Here is a 14,861-nt window from a genome sequence, read left to right as displayed (position 1 = left end):
TTATCATGTTATTAAGAATTACTAAGAAGTCAAAGACGACCTCTATGTTTCTCAACGAGTTACTAATAGATAAATTTAGTTTGAAATTATATAAATATATAAAGGTACTGACTTTAGACGGGTGAAGGTACCTTATGGACGGATTTTATGCATGTTTTTTTATTTTTTATCGGAATAGTTTTTGTGTAGCAGATTACAGAAATATGCGTAACTAAAAATCGACAACACTTTTAACTTTTTTTTTTAACGTCACAAATATTATTGTGTGGTGTGCAAACTAAAATTTATTTCGGCACCACCTCTAGAGACCCACTCAGAGTAACTTTGTGTCCCGCAGGGCGACAATCGGTCGGGATACTTTCCAAAAGAGTGCGTCCGCGAGGAGCCCGAGTGTATCGGAGCGCTGGACTGATGTCAGCTGTGCCTCGCCGAGCGGGAACTGCACTTCGCGGCTCCGGCGAGGGACCTCGAACCCGGGGACTTGGTCTAAACACATGTATGTATAACCTGGGGACCGAGAAACTGTTTTCCAGGATATCTAGTTCAGACGGTGACAAGTCTTGATGGTTTCTCCGGAACAGCCGCTTTTTATGTTAAAAATACTTCGTCTGATGAAAATTGGAGGCACAGCTGAACGAGAAACCTATGGAAGTGGTCCACACTAAAGGCAGCAGGATATCAATAGCTAGGAATTAATCATCTACAAATAAAAACGCTTCACTTGAGATGTTAGCCGAGTGAGAATCCGGCGATCATCGACGAACCTCCGAACTTAGTGTAAATAAATATCCTACTACTTAGCTCGTGAGAAATTTACTCGTTGAGATAAATCTTTCATGGTTCGATTAGCTACATCATGAATGATATGACACACCGAGGAACGAAGTCCAAGCGAGAAAACCATGAGAAACTAATGAGAAAAGCTGCCAGTTCTCCGATGAAGTCCGTTTTTCTCGTCTGAATGTCAGCTAGTGACGTTGAATCCTGAATGCCCACGCCTGAATACCTATATATTTATATATAGCTGAAAGTGACACGAGCTACATTTGGCCGAGTGACGAGTGACAAGTTTAAACGCATATATTAAGTGACGTCTAAGTGTGTCAAAGAATATCTTGATATAGTCGAAGACAACGTCAGGTAAATATGGAATAAGGCCTAACAATCACTTTAGTCCGTTGTTAGGCCCTCTTTACATTGGTAATTTTATATTATAAGTTTGTTATTAAAATTATCCATTACCAATGACATATATTGATTGAAGGAGTAACAAAGAATGACAATGCAGAGAAATGGGGATCTCACAAGTAATGCAGTTTATTTTATACATTATAAGATGTAGTGACTCAATGTTGCAAATTGAGACACCAGATTTGTCCCATATTTATTCAAAATATTTATTAGTAAACATAATTCAAATCTACACCGATGCAATGATTAATAGAGTTAATTAAAGAAGAGATGAGAATTAGAGTTAATTAAGAGTAAGTTAATCTATGATCATTGCATTAATAATTATAGTACTACCAAGTTTATAAGTCGCCTCGATAATGTTCTTTGGCGCAGTATTTCATATCCTATATATAATCAAACAACGTTATTGCTACTACACAAGGTTTTAAACAATAAACAATATAAGCGGTGCTATCCCGCTCTAAATTACTTTTGTGCAAAGCTCAAAATATTTTTTTTGTTTTACGTAGCATCCAACAGAGGGCGGGTTAGGAGCGATATGATTGGCTCGCGCAACGTATTTATTTATTTCTAACAGGTACTTACGTCGGTATAAGTCATAAAATTGGTAATACTATATTTAAAAAATATATGTAGTAAATAAATTATATTTGACAAAAATAATAAAACATAGCCTATGGACATGAGTAAGTATTGTGGACAGAACTTAAATCAATCAGTGCAATACTAATAATAAATAACATCCTTAGACATTACTGTTCTACTGTTGAAATCGTCCAAATTTAAACAAAAATGTTACATAAAAATTTTAATCTCATTCATATCAATAGGTAAACGTTTCGTGACAGTTTGGCGATGTATCACGAATTTAGCCAATTGCAAATAAAAATTCGTGGTATAATAATGTAGTTCAACATATGTTTTTATTATAACCAAAAAAAGTCAAACAAAAAAGGCCAAAGTAAAAAAAAAAACTGTTTTATGAAAATTAAAATGAAATATTCGTACAGACAGCCGCAAGTCAAGTTACCCTGCACTTTAACAGGGGCAAATTTGCAATGTGGGTTGACAATTGACGTGCTGTTGACTGTACTATAAACAATATATTTTTGTATCTGTGGCCATCCACAGTAGAATTAGCAAACCTCAAGTACATAACACGTGTGTTATAATCTCAAATTAGTCCTAAAATGCCAGTGGAATATGTAATAATATCATATCTGACTGGCATTAATTGTGTTATTCTAGTTAATTAAGTGGAATCAGTGTGTATATGTAATGTTATATGTAAAAAAATATGATAGTGAAATATTATCTGGGGGTAAAAAAGAAATCGATGACTCTATGGGCCTGATATATTTGTCTATGTATATCATAGTGCTGATTGTACCTGTCGTAGTGTTGCCGATCAGTAATCCACAATCGATAGTTATTGATGTTATCGATAGTTGCAGCAAAAGCAGTAGATCGATGGCTTTTTTCGATTGTATAACAATCGATTGTTCGGCAACGCTGTCTCAAATCTTGTCTATGTTTCCTCTTCAATAAAGGTTGTCTATGCTCTCTCAGATAGGTAGCACGGTATGTTTTTATGGTGCGGAAAAAATGCTTTAACTTAGATTAATGATATTAATGAAGGCATAAGGGTTTTTGGATGGAAATTGTATGGATTGATACGGTTGTTGTATGAGCGGGATGGATTTTGCATGGTATGAATAAGCTGGATACAGGCAATGATGATTTGTTGATTTAATCAAAAGTGTGTGATTGCAGAGGCTGTAAGATTTAAGATGGACTTACAAAACTAAGTAGAACTTTTTGATCTTAACTGTGCTCAAAATCATTTAGACATGACAGTTTCATATCGTATTCTCTCTACATCCACTCTCTTTATGAATTTGAAAATCTTTCAAAAATACAATACAGTCTGTCAATAAAGTGAGAAAACTAAATAAATGCTATCACCTGTTGGCTGGCAACACCGGGGCGTTTATCAACCAATCTTGACCATTGTATTTGGTATTGCAATGACAAAAAATGTAGTTGGTTACAAATCCATTTTCTCCACATTATTGACAGATTGTAAGTGAGATGAAGTGCCAAATTACATTGATTAAAAGTGTGTGTATGTCACGCACAAAATTTCGTTTTTTTTTTGTTTTATCGCATTTTGTATTTTCAATTATTGAGTGCAGATGCAGTGAATAGCATGACTCGATACACACATACATTAATCAATGATTTGATGTATTTTTTGTGTTCTAGCAATTTTGTTTTTTACCTAAATGACATTTTGTAGCAAACATTTTCAAATATTTTATTACTCCATGACTTTTATATTGAAAAACTTTACTGACAACATTCTGTTTAATACTTATTTATATATATATTTTTTCAATGGCTACCACGTTATTTTAATACGTAGCTAAAATTCGCTCAGAGTTTAGTGTGTAAATATTGTTAACTTATTTGAGTAAATAAGTACGAGCACAATGAATATTATCCTTCCACGATTAGCGATGTGCAGAGTATATGAAATGTTATATAATTAAATATTAAATATATGTATATGTAACTAAATGTATTTGAATGTGTTGAAGAAGTGGCCGTTGAAGATTCTGCAATTTTTAATTAGTCAAGCAAAAAATCACATTTAAAAACTGTGTTATAACGCGCTCCCGGCCACTTCTTTAAAATTAGTCATAAATAAATGAAATGAATGTATAAATTATATTATATAAACAATGATTGTGCCACTTTAAATAGATATGCTTCAATATCATAATAGGACTCGGTGAATGAGTGTACCCACCGCTTTAAATATAAAGTTGTGAACTAAATATTATATAAATGCAATTATAAAAAAATATATATGTGAAAAAAATAACCCGCAACAGCGGTATCTCGTTATCGTGTAAACGAAAAAAATATATAAAAAATAAATCATACTATATATAGAACTTGGTTGTTGTGACATTATACATGTATATTTTTAAAATTTAATTGTGTGAAATGGGCGATACATGTTACGACAATACGTGCGAGTGTTGATTTGAGTATGTTTTATTGAAATATCAGCAATTTTGGTGCCAAAACATATGTTCATTGTGAACAGGCGATCTCGGCATTGTGCTATCACTTAACAAGTTTATTTCTATGTATCTATTACTGTTGATTTTTTAATGCATCGCACAAGTTTTAAATCAATTATATTTTATTAATATTTCTAGTGATCAATTATGGTATTTAGCACAATAAGAAATCCACTGCTAAAATGTTATTTGTTTAAAACTAACATGATAAATAGATTCATAATTAAAAGTATGGGTCACTTTACTGGATAAAAAATAAAATGCATATAGTTATTTCAATAACAAAACAATGAAATGTTATTTTAATTGATCGGTTTCATTAATTACGTGATTTACTATGTTTATTATACCTATTGCGAAGGAATGCATTTCGACTACAAAATCTTAAATCTTAAAAAAGAAATCTCCATGTCACTTTTGATTTTGACATTTAAAAAAAGTATCTGATTTGACTAGTTGGAACGTAGCCAATGAGCATAGCGCTCGGCGATTCGCGCTTGTCACAATGATCTACTAAATATATCGATAATCGATACTATACAACAGCCGGTATATTGTGACCCGTATTTTTAAGTCAAAATGTTTTTTGGTCTGTAAAGATTTTTTTATTCAATCCCCATGTAACATAGTCATATATTGACGCACTTGATATGTATACGTTTGTGGCACTATTATTATATTTCATGAATTTGATGTGTACACGTCGACTGTCTCAATATTGTTTAGATAATTTTACATGAGAGACCTTTACAAATGTACGATTTTTTATTTATATTTAATTCTATTTCTCTTTGTATAATGTAATGTAAAAAATAAAGTATATTTTAGCTCATTGCATTAATTTTAATGAATGGATATTATTATGTAATTGGCACATGCAAATCATTGTGTAAGCCATCTTTAGTTGATAACAAGCGCTAAATATAGGTGCTGTCTACACTTTTATTTCATTTTGCATTTTGTGTTCATTTTATGGCAGCTAACACACTATCGCCGAACAGATGCCGATGCATGAACATTGCGTAGCTTGTACGAGAGCACATTGCTGTTTTTCCTTGCTGTAAATAAATACAGCAAGGAAAAACAGTAATGTACGTCGAAACAGCGAAATTTGGCGAACTGTTTGCCAATAGTGTGGTAGTGTGGAGCCGGCATTAACTTTGGGACGACTCGCAAACGCCCGCGAAGATCGGTATAAATGTATTTTGATATTATTTACGTTCACGTTTGTAAATATTATACAGAAAGGCATATCTGATTGTTCTGTAGTTAGGTAAGATTTGACTCCCAATAAATAAATGTTGGAAGTATGCAAATATGGTTTAATTTTTCTTGTGACCCTTTAGTAAATAAGTTTTTGTTCAGATTTAATAGGTATCATTTGGTAAACTAAGACAATGCACCACGCCTTGTGCCAATCATGGGAATAATACCATGCTAATATAGCTGTCCTTGTATTTTTTGTCGCTGTGCACCCACAAAGGATTTGATGCCGACTACACATCGGCGAACTCAAGACTAATGGCGACGCGCATCAAGTATGTATGCGCGTTTTTATTGCCGCGAGGAAAAGCCAGCAATGTACGTCGAAACGGCCAAGTTGTGCGAACCACAGTATTTGCCGATAGTGCATGTATAGTAATATATAGCCGGCACCATAAATACAAATTTACATATATTACATATGTTTATCTGTGGCCTGGCGTGCCGTTGAAGGGACTTTGTCTGCAGACGTAAATTTGGAATAATTACAATGATCTATGTATAACTAGAGTGATCAATATACTATAGGTATCTCGTGCGTGACCCGTAGTTTTCATTTTAAAAATGTTTTTAGAACTGAAGAACATTTTACTTAAACCTCGTGTAATATTATTCTCGGTTTAATTTTGATTTCTCGCGTGTACCATTAATTTTATTTCATTTATTCATGTTGTTGGTCGCAATCACAATGTCCAAATCGAATGTGGTTTAGTCCAATACAGGACGTTATATTGAATACAACTTTATGAAAATTAAATAAAGGCAGCGCAAAGGTAAATAATAATAAAAAAGTCACTTTATTGATACTTTACAAACATAATACTTATCTGAAAAAAATACATCTTAAAATACTTACTTCCATAACAAAAATGCACTTGAAATGCCTACAACAACTTGTATTTATTGTTATTAAAGGTCAACAGAACAAGTTTGCAAGTAAAAACAAGTGCGGTGCGCATAGGCAGTCATTTTGCTGCACAAAAATTTACATAAGTAAGTACAGTAAGTACTTGCGAAAGAGCAGTATTGTTAATTAAACATATTTTTTGCCAGTTATAGACCGTAATATAGGTAACAACTTATAAATAAATTGTAATAAAATTCACAATTATTTTAAATTATGTACTGTTATTTAGAAACCAAGTATGTAACTCGTGTAATATCTAACATATAAACTAAAATTTTATTTGTAGCTTTCTTTTTTATACGTCCATCTCAGAATACAGAAAAGTAATTCTTTTTATTAAACTAAGACGTCCATGCATCATGGAATTAGTAGGTACTCCGTATTAAATCCATGCCATGCATATTTCTTTTATATATGGTCTATGCTTATATATCAAATACATCATTAAATAGTAGAGGCGTTTTGTTCCCGTTGATTCACACCGCAATTTGCAATATTGTTACAGATCGCGGGGAGAAAAAATCCGGTTGTGTAGCAGTGTTATACATTGCAATTTCTTCCCGATGAGTAATGCTGTTACTGTTGATCGTGTGTATCTTGTGGTTTAAGAAATAATCTTCTGTTTTCTGAGGATCTAAATTAAAATGACGATAAGGTCATGTAGCGTTTAAGAGAGATAATAAAACTTCACTTTAAATCAGGCGTGCTGCTGCCCAAATAAGTCCTTAAATCTGTGACGGTAGACCTGATGAGTTTGGCGGGTATTGTGGGTTTGTTCAGCCTCTGGTAGGCCGTGAACCGATGGCAGCCGCCGAAGCTGTAATAATAGTTCCCGCCCTCGGACCCCACGATCCAGAGGACGTCGATGGGAGGCACCACGCCGGATTTTTCTTCTTTCTGAAATGAAGATTTAAATAATGTAAAAATGAGATTGAATATAATGTAACATTAACTATCCTCTTCTCTCTCATCTCAGCATTTTCCTGGTTGCATTCGAGGCTGTGACGTAACGATCATCAGGGTCGTAAAAAACAACCGATTCGGTTATGATTTTACAACCGACCGCTGCTTGACATCACCCCTCGTAGGGTCATCAATTTAGATCGTTAGGTAAACAGTGGATTTCCCTACAGGACCAACTTGTCGGAAAAACTTGAGAACTCATTCTTAATTATAATTTCACATCTTTATATAATTCATCATAACATGTAAAACGCATTTGTGGTCACTTCTCCACGTCGCGCGTTCTCCGCGTCGTCAACCAGACGTGGGAATACCACACAACAAATTGTTTTCCTGTTCATTTGAATATATATAACAAACGACGATTTACGTCTGCCTTAGTTTTCTTTGAAACCACAAGACACACAAGTTCATTCAATCATGAAGTTGTTATACGGTGAGCTTTTATTCATTGTTTTATTTACTACTTCATCGTCTATGAGAAAAATAGATTTATTATTTTTACAGCATACAGACACCTTGATGTGGTCAAGAAGGATATGTGACCTTGATGTGGTCAATGATGATAGGATGCCAATAGTCTGACAATTAAGGATTTAGTTTAGACTATTGGTATCCATCCATATCCTCCAAAGACCGTGCGAAGTGGAGGATAAAAAGTAGGAGAATTGTCCCTTAGCTCCCAACGCATAATACATATATTAGGACGAAACGGGGAAGATGAGAGAGTGGCAACATGTAGTTACCGCTTAGTTTTTAAGTTATGAAGTGATTTAATAATTTTGTTACCTCCGTAAATTCAAGGAAATAGGACGAGAAGCATCGAAATATTGGACAAATATACCTACATATAAATGTTTTTCTTTAAATAACGGAATTTCTATTTCTATGAAACATAAACTTTATGGCTCCTACATATTATCGGTACGTAGTCTTCTTTTAGGTACTGTGCTGGCGAACTCTGATAGATATACCGTTGCGAATAAACGTACAGTACAATGCGCGGCTTGGGAGTTTTTTTTACCCTTAGGAAAATCAGTCAGCGTCCGTTGTAACCGCCAAATTTCGGTGATATTAGTCGATGGTATTTATTAGCTTGTACATATGTTCCAGCACTGTCACTTTTGTTACTCCTGTGCTCTCTGGCCCACGAGGCCACAGCCAAGAACGCCTGCACCCTGGATTACAGCCCCGTCTGCGCTACTAACGGACGCACATACAGCAATATGTGCTTGTAAGTACTAGTAACACTCGTATCTATTTGAATTCAGTATAACTAGCGGTCATGTTTCATTTTGTAGCGGGAGCTAGGTGATTATGCTCGAAAAAAACAATGCCTACAAAGGGAAGATCTTCCCGTCAGACTAGGTGTTGCGCCTGAGGAACCGCACGGCTCCGACGGTGTCATGTCGGAGGTTGTATTTATGCTTCCAATCGCAAACGCACTGCCTGCGCGGTCTAGGCTTGTTAGCTGTCCATAGTGAGTCGACCGTCGTGTCATCTGTCATCCTGGATCACGGATCACTTGTGTGGCTTGTTATTCGTTGCGTTTGGTCGGCTTTTTTACATCTGCGCTGTTGTGCATGTGGCGTGGTAGATGTCGCCACAATTTAAAATTTGAAATCAAAATTGGTCCATTATTTTATTTTTTGTATGTTTATTTCTATTTGTTAAATCTACTTAATAAAAAACCAAACACGCAGACGAAGCTTTATAGAATATGCCGTTTTGTACCATATATTGATAGCTGTGGGAAATATTGTGCTCTTATTTGCAAGTTCTAACCTAAGTACTCTTAAGATGTTTTTCCCATGGAATTAGTAGGTACTCCACGGAGTTTCTTTGATTTCTATTCTTACACTTTTATATTATTTCCAGAATGAGGGGATGGGGGGCAAGATTGAAGCACAAAGGAAAATGTGGCAGCTGAACTTAGGAAAACAACATCACAGATTATACAATAAGTACCTACTTCCAATATTGGAACGATATGTACGAGATCGATGTCTATGGCTATCATTTTAGATATGATGCAAACTATTGTCATGTTTTTATTAAAACACGAAATAATATTATAAGTTTTATATTTACTATTTATTTTTTTAGATATCCCTTTTGCTTGGTACCTATACTATATGTAATGTAGTCAACTTTAGGTACGGCTTTTGGACAATTTATATAACTAATACTTTAGTTAAAATGCTTTTGTATACGTTTATTTGACATGAGAGGTTCATCCCCCCTACCGTTTACTATATAGGCATCCGGATCATTATTTTAATGATAACATTTGAAGTCCACTGGTTCCCAAACAGTGGACAAAACTGAAGTTGAGTCTAGTCCATGGACTCAACTCCAGTTTTGTCCACTGTTGCATGTTGTGCATAGTTTTTTTATTTTATTTTAAGAGCGGTGCGTAATATATTTTTCATTGGGAGATGTCCATAAATTATGTAAACTTCTGACCTATTCTTCCACACTCTATTTAAAATAAAGTTATAGAAGTTTGAGAAACGCTGCGTAACTGTAGCCGTCTATTTATTTAGTTTGTTATCACAGCGGTTACTATAAATTCTGGTGAACACACAACAAAAAGCATAGGTATAATACTCGACATTTTCCTGTTTCTCCCATCGGTATAAAAATGATCACCAGCTCGTGTACCTTTTAGTACCATTTTGGACCCGACATAATACAATATGAAGACTTTATATGGTGAGTTTAAAAAATAGATCTACTTAAATGAAAAACAAGTTACAAGTCTTCAAATAATTTGTTATGTGACATTTGTTTTAACCCATGCCATAGGTGCATACAGTCAATCGCTCGTTGATGCTCTGTATGGATATTAATTTTATATTTTATTATAAGCCAGATTAAGACGTAAAATCCTTTAAGACATGTCAGCCCAAAGGTATTATGGTATTAGTAAAATTAAAACAAGTAAGACACGTATAGAAAATGGAGAAAGAACCACGGTACATTTTATCCCGAGAAAAGAACTGATAAAGTGTGAAAATCTCGACTACAGCAAGTACACATCCCAAAGGTTTCTTTTTTTTTTCTTTATGACAATATCTTTTTTTTATAAATATCATTAATCTTACTCTAATTAATGTACTCAGCTCCTACTGTTTCATAAAACCCCTATACTACAATGTCTCTGAGACACTGGGCTCAGGCGTCCAAACATAGACAAGAGAAGGTTTACAATCTGTACCAAAATATAATAACTATCAACACAAAGTTAGTAAACGTTTTAGGTTAGGTCTCGTCACACCATTGTTTACATTTAGTGCCCATCGTAACTAGTATATAACTAGCTAGTCGCTTAGTGAGCCTTTAGTATCGAATTCTAATTTGGTCCTTGCGGTTGCAAGTCATGGAACCTATTGTGAAACAGTTGTGGGGTGAGTTTAAAAAAAATACATATCTTACTAGCTGGTGCCCGTAGCTCCGACCGCGGTTTGACCTCGGCCCATAAACAATATATTTTCCAAATTTCATCTAAATCGACCGGTTTAGCCGTGAAAACGTTACACTAAGTTCAACCACGTTTACGTCTGGAATAGAATAGCCTAGATTAAACTGTTCGTTTATATCATACCTACAAAAGTAATTTACATCTGGGTTGTTCTGGCGATATGATTACGAAGCGAATTACGTGCTGGCAAAAACTTATAGCCCCGTGTGACAATATAAACGGATAACACTCATCGGCTCACTAATCTTGTATAGTGGGACGCAAAGCACAATCCACCCAGAAACGCAGTCAAATTTGTGACCACAATTACAAATATTACTTGAGGTCACAGCGGACGGGCGTGGTGACCACTACGCCTCGGAGGTCGTCAGATGAAGCTAACTTTGATATGCATTTGTGCAGTAATCATGTTCCTGGTTCTTATGGGCTGCCTGCTGGCGAGCAGCACGCCGCAGGTGATCTGCACGGCTGATTACACACCCGTGTGCGCCACCAACGGAAGGACTTACAGCAATATGTGCAGGTAATCCCTCATTTCCAAAACCGGTGATCCACGTATGAGAGACTCGTCATGCTGAGCCAAACAACCTCGGTGGCGCAGTGGTAAAGTTCTTGCCACTGAACCGAGAGGTCCCGGGTTCGATCCCCGGTCGGGTCATGATGGAAAACGATCTTTTTCTGATTGGCCCGGGTCTTGGATGTTTATCTATATATGTATTTATTATAAAATATAGTATCGTTGAGTTAGTATCCCATAACACAAGTCTCGAACTTACTTTGGGGCTAGCTCAATATGTGTGGTTTGTCCTCATTTATTTATTTATTTATTTATAAACAGTGTTCTTTTTATTTTTTACCTATTTGTTATTATTACCCAATTTACCTATCCAATTAATAGGATGGGATCGGTGATATACATAACTTTAAAAAATTTAATAAACAGATATAAAATAAAAAAAATTCGAAGATAGATTCGAGAAAGCCATAGCCATCGTGACATTTTGTAAGGTGTCTGCCTGATGCGGGCCACCATTAGAGTAACTATTATCAGTGTTGGCTTCAGTATTATCTATAGTATCATGGTATAAACCCATTTCTGTGTAGGTATTGTGCACCACTGTGGGAAAAAACCTCCCATTTTTTGTTCCCTTCATCTCTATTGCTAAATATATAATTTCCAGATTGCGATCGGACGGAGCGACATTCGCCCACAACGGGAAATGCAGCGGATGACAACGACAGAGGTTCTTGATGATGACGACCCGTCGTTATTAGAGATAGACCATAATAATAACATTTGTATTAAGTCATGGAATTAGTAGGTACTCCGTTAAAGTAGGTTTACCGATAAATTCCGCTTCGTCTTTCTTCTAGTTTTCTCTGTCCGACAGAGATGGCATGATTTTAGAAGTTTTTACTAAAAATATAAGTATTTTAGAATATTATCCCTATTGTTTATTTGACTATCAAAAATATATAAATATTAACAGTATATTTTCCAAGGTGACTAGACTACGAACAAGATGGCGGGAGAAGTTTCAGAGCGATTGCTAGCTGCTCAAGACAGAAACCTATGGTAGATTAAAGGGGAGGCCTTTGTCCAGCAGTGGGACACAGAAAACAGGCTAAAATAAATTCCCTGGACGCGGCGCTAAAATCGAATGATAATTCCACATATCACTGCGGAACTTCTTTCGGGGCGCGGACTCTAGGTCTTAGCGTAGTTAGTTCGATAAAATTTTGATGATTTTGGATTATGATAAGCCAGAATGCGCTATAAAAAAATTATGCCCACCTCTATGGTCTCCATGAGCGACTTGACCTTCTCCTCGTCAAGTTCCGGTTTGAAAGGCCTCATGATCACAGACATGGGCACGTCGTGAACCTCTTCTTTATACGCACTGTGTACGCTAGTCATCGTGGCAGATGTGCTGACTGCCAGAGAAAAAAAAAGTAATCAGAAGTGAAAAAAAAAAAGTAAAAGGCGCCAATCCAAAGAAATTGAACAGAACAAAAAATAAAAAAGTTTAACGTAACACAAAAAATAACAATGCATTTGGGTTAGGTATATTGAGTTCCTTTATCAGAATTATCTTTTTATCTGTTTAAATGTCGATAACAAAACATAGTAAGTAAGTAGACTTTTATAATTTTTTCTGACATGATTTTGATTTATTTATATGCAGAGCAGACAGAACAGACTCCGTTCGCAATTAGATTATTATCGGCGGAAGGAAGTGTGTAATAACTAATTAATTTAAATTCATAATTATTCAATGAAGTTTACCTTCGCCTTGTCTTAATTATAGATATTAGCTTCATGGTGATATATATATATATATATATATATATATATATATATATATAGCTTCATAACAAATACGGTACTACTAACATAACGGTACGCTACGGTATATAACATTGTACCTAGGTATATGAAACAAAACAATGAAGAAAGTAACTAGGTAATCCAACTACGAATAGGTTGTGATTTTACAATTGGCCAGCCTGACGTCAACCCTCCTTAGAAATGCTATTATTGCCTGACAACTGACAAGGCTAGGTGTCTCTTAGTCGCCTCGTACAACATCCACGGGAGGATATATAGTAATCCCATTGTAGGTGGCACCTAGTTTAGTGGGGGCGCGTGGTGCTCTCACTTCGTGTGGTTGAGCGGCTGTTGCTATTGTGACAGGTGTTTTCTAGTCGATTTTTTCTGGGACAAAATGGATTGCCGAATATTAGAATATCATCCATGTAAAGATGCAAAAGCTCGTAAATACACAAAGTTAAAACTCCGGCTACCGCATAGGTCTAGACAGTTTGTTTTTAAGTTTGAATAATTTATTCAAGCTTGTGAAGATCAATGTTTTTCAATAAATATTGTATGTGACATGCAAAAATAACAGTTCGTAGTACATAAAAGTTTAGAAACAGTACGAATTCACTTTTCCTTGAATGAATCGTATAATTATTAGCATGAAATTCAAATGAAATTGCACAACGCGACGTCATCCTCTAAACTGCTCTTAAGATGCCCTGAAAACTATTATTTCATAGTATCAAATTTAGTACTTACAGTTCCTGTACGTCACAATGTTAGCGAATGTAATTATCGACTTTAACATAACATACACAAGAAAAACACAACAGTTTCAAAGGAAAGCCGTAGTGACACTGAGGACTGACAAGTCAATCGCGTATCAGCTGATTCATACCTACTCGCCAAGGTCGACCCACTCAGATACAATAAATAAACAATTGTTACGTCAAACGTTGTATGTAAATTATCGATATGTTATCAATACATGCAAATTCCGAAAATATTGTACAATGTTATGAGGTTAGCTCAATACTTGTTCCGATATTTGTCCTTACCGTGCACAGTACTTACCTATAATAAATTACTCCCAGGCCCAGGTGGATTTTGAGATATTGAGCTAACCCTTGACTGTCGTGCTAAGATGCCCCAAAATTGTTATTCAATAGTAGCTCTTATATACACGCAATAACTACAATTGACTTACGATAATGAATTATTGTTACTAAATTCTGCTCACTTTGTACACTCCAATACCTAATAATGTTATTTCTGTGTAATTCGTTCGAATTACACAGAAAGAAAAACTTTCAAAAGTTACCTAGGACACTACATTGCTTTTAATCCCTAGTGCCAGTGCGTTCTCGCCAGATTGTGTAGGTCGATTGACTTGGCATTGTCTATTTGTGGTATGGCGGTATACGTGACGAAAATCAAATTTTGGAAAAATATTTCTTTTATGGATGTAGGTATTGAGTATTCATTTCTTTTTGTTGATCTATTCTTGGAGACCTACATAAATGAAATTTACTCAAATAGCTTCAATCCTACGCTAACGTTTACACAGTGCACGGCACTATGCAATGCTAAATATAAGTTTAAAATCATAGCCCCTTATGCACTCACTGACCTTTGCAA

The 14,861-nt window shown here is 35.3% G+C and overlaps 2 protein-coding genes across 4 annotated transcripts in view; one reads left to right on the top strand and one right to left on the bottom strand.

The window, feature by feature from the left end:
* Positions 1-5,602, top strand: part of Vav (Vav guanine nucleotide exchange factor) — a 28,043-nt gene extending 22,441 nt beyond the window's left edge. For all 3 annotated transcript variants that reach the window (XM_053744693.2, XM_053744692.2, XM_053744691.2), the window contains exon 16: positions 338-5,602. In XM_053744693.2, coding sequence (XP_053600668.1) covers positions 338-412 — 75 coding nt within the window. In that variant the 3' untranslated portion in view covers positions 413-5,602. The remainder of the gene's footprint in view (positions 1-337) is intronic.
* Positions 5,603-6,318: 716 nt separating this feature from the next.
* Srx (Sulfiredoxin) lies at positions 6,319-14,192 on the bottom strand. The gene is made up of 3 exons (XM_053744694.2): positions 13,983-14,192; positions 12,699-12,838; positions 6,319-7,353 (listed from the first exon to the last, which is right to left on the bottom strand). Exons 1-3 carry the CDS (start codon positions 14,029-14,031, stop codon positions 7,144-7,146), a joined length of 399 nt encoding a protein of 132 aa, XP_053600669.1. The 5' UTR covers positions 14,032-14,192; the 3' UTR covers positions 6,319-7,143.
* Between the last annotated feature and the right edge of the window lie 669 nt (positions 14,193-14,861).

This window comes from Plodia interpunctella, chromosome 5 (assembly GCF_027563975.2).
Source record: "Plodia interpunctella isolate USDA-ARS_2022_Savannah chromosome 5, ilPloInte3.2, whole genome shotgun sequence".
Classification (NCBI taxonomy): Eukaryota; Metazoa; Arthropoda; class Insecta; order Lepidoptera; family Pyralidae; genus Plodia; species Plodia interpunctella.
Note: the sequence above shows the minus strand (reverse complement) of the source record. Positions and strands in the feature narration are given on the sequence as shown.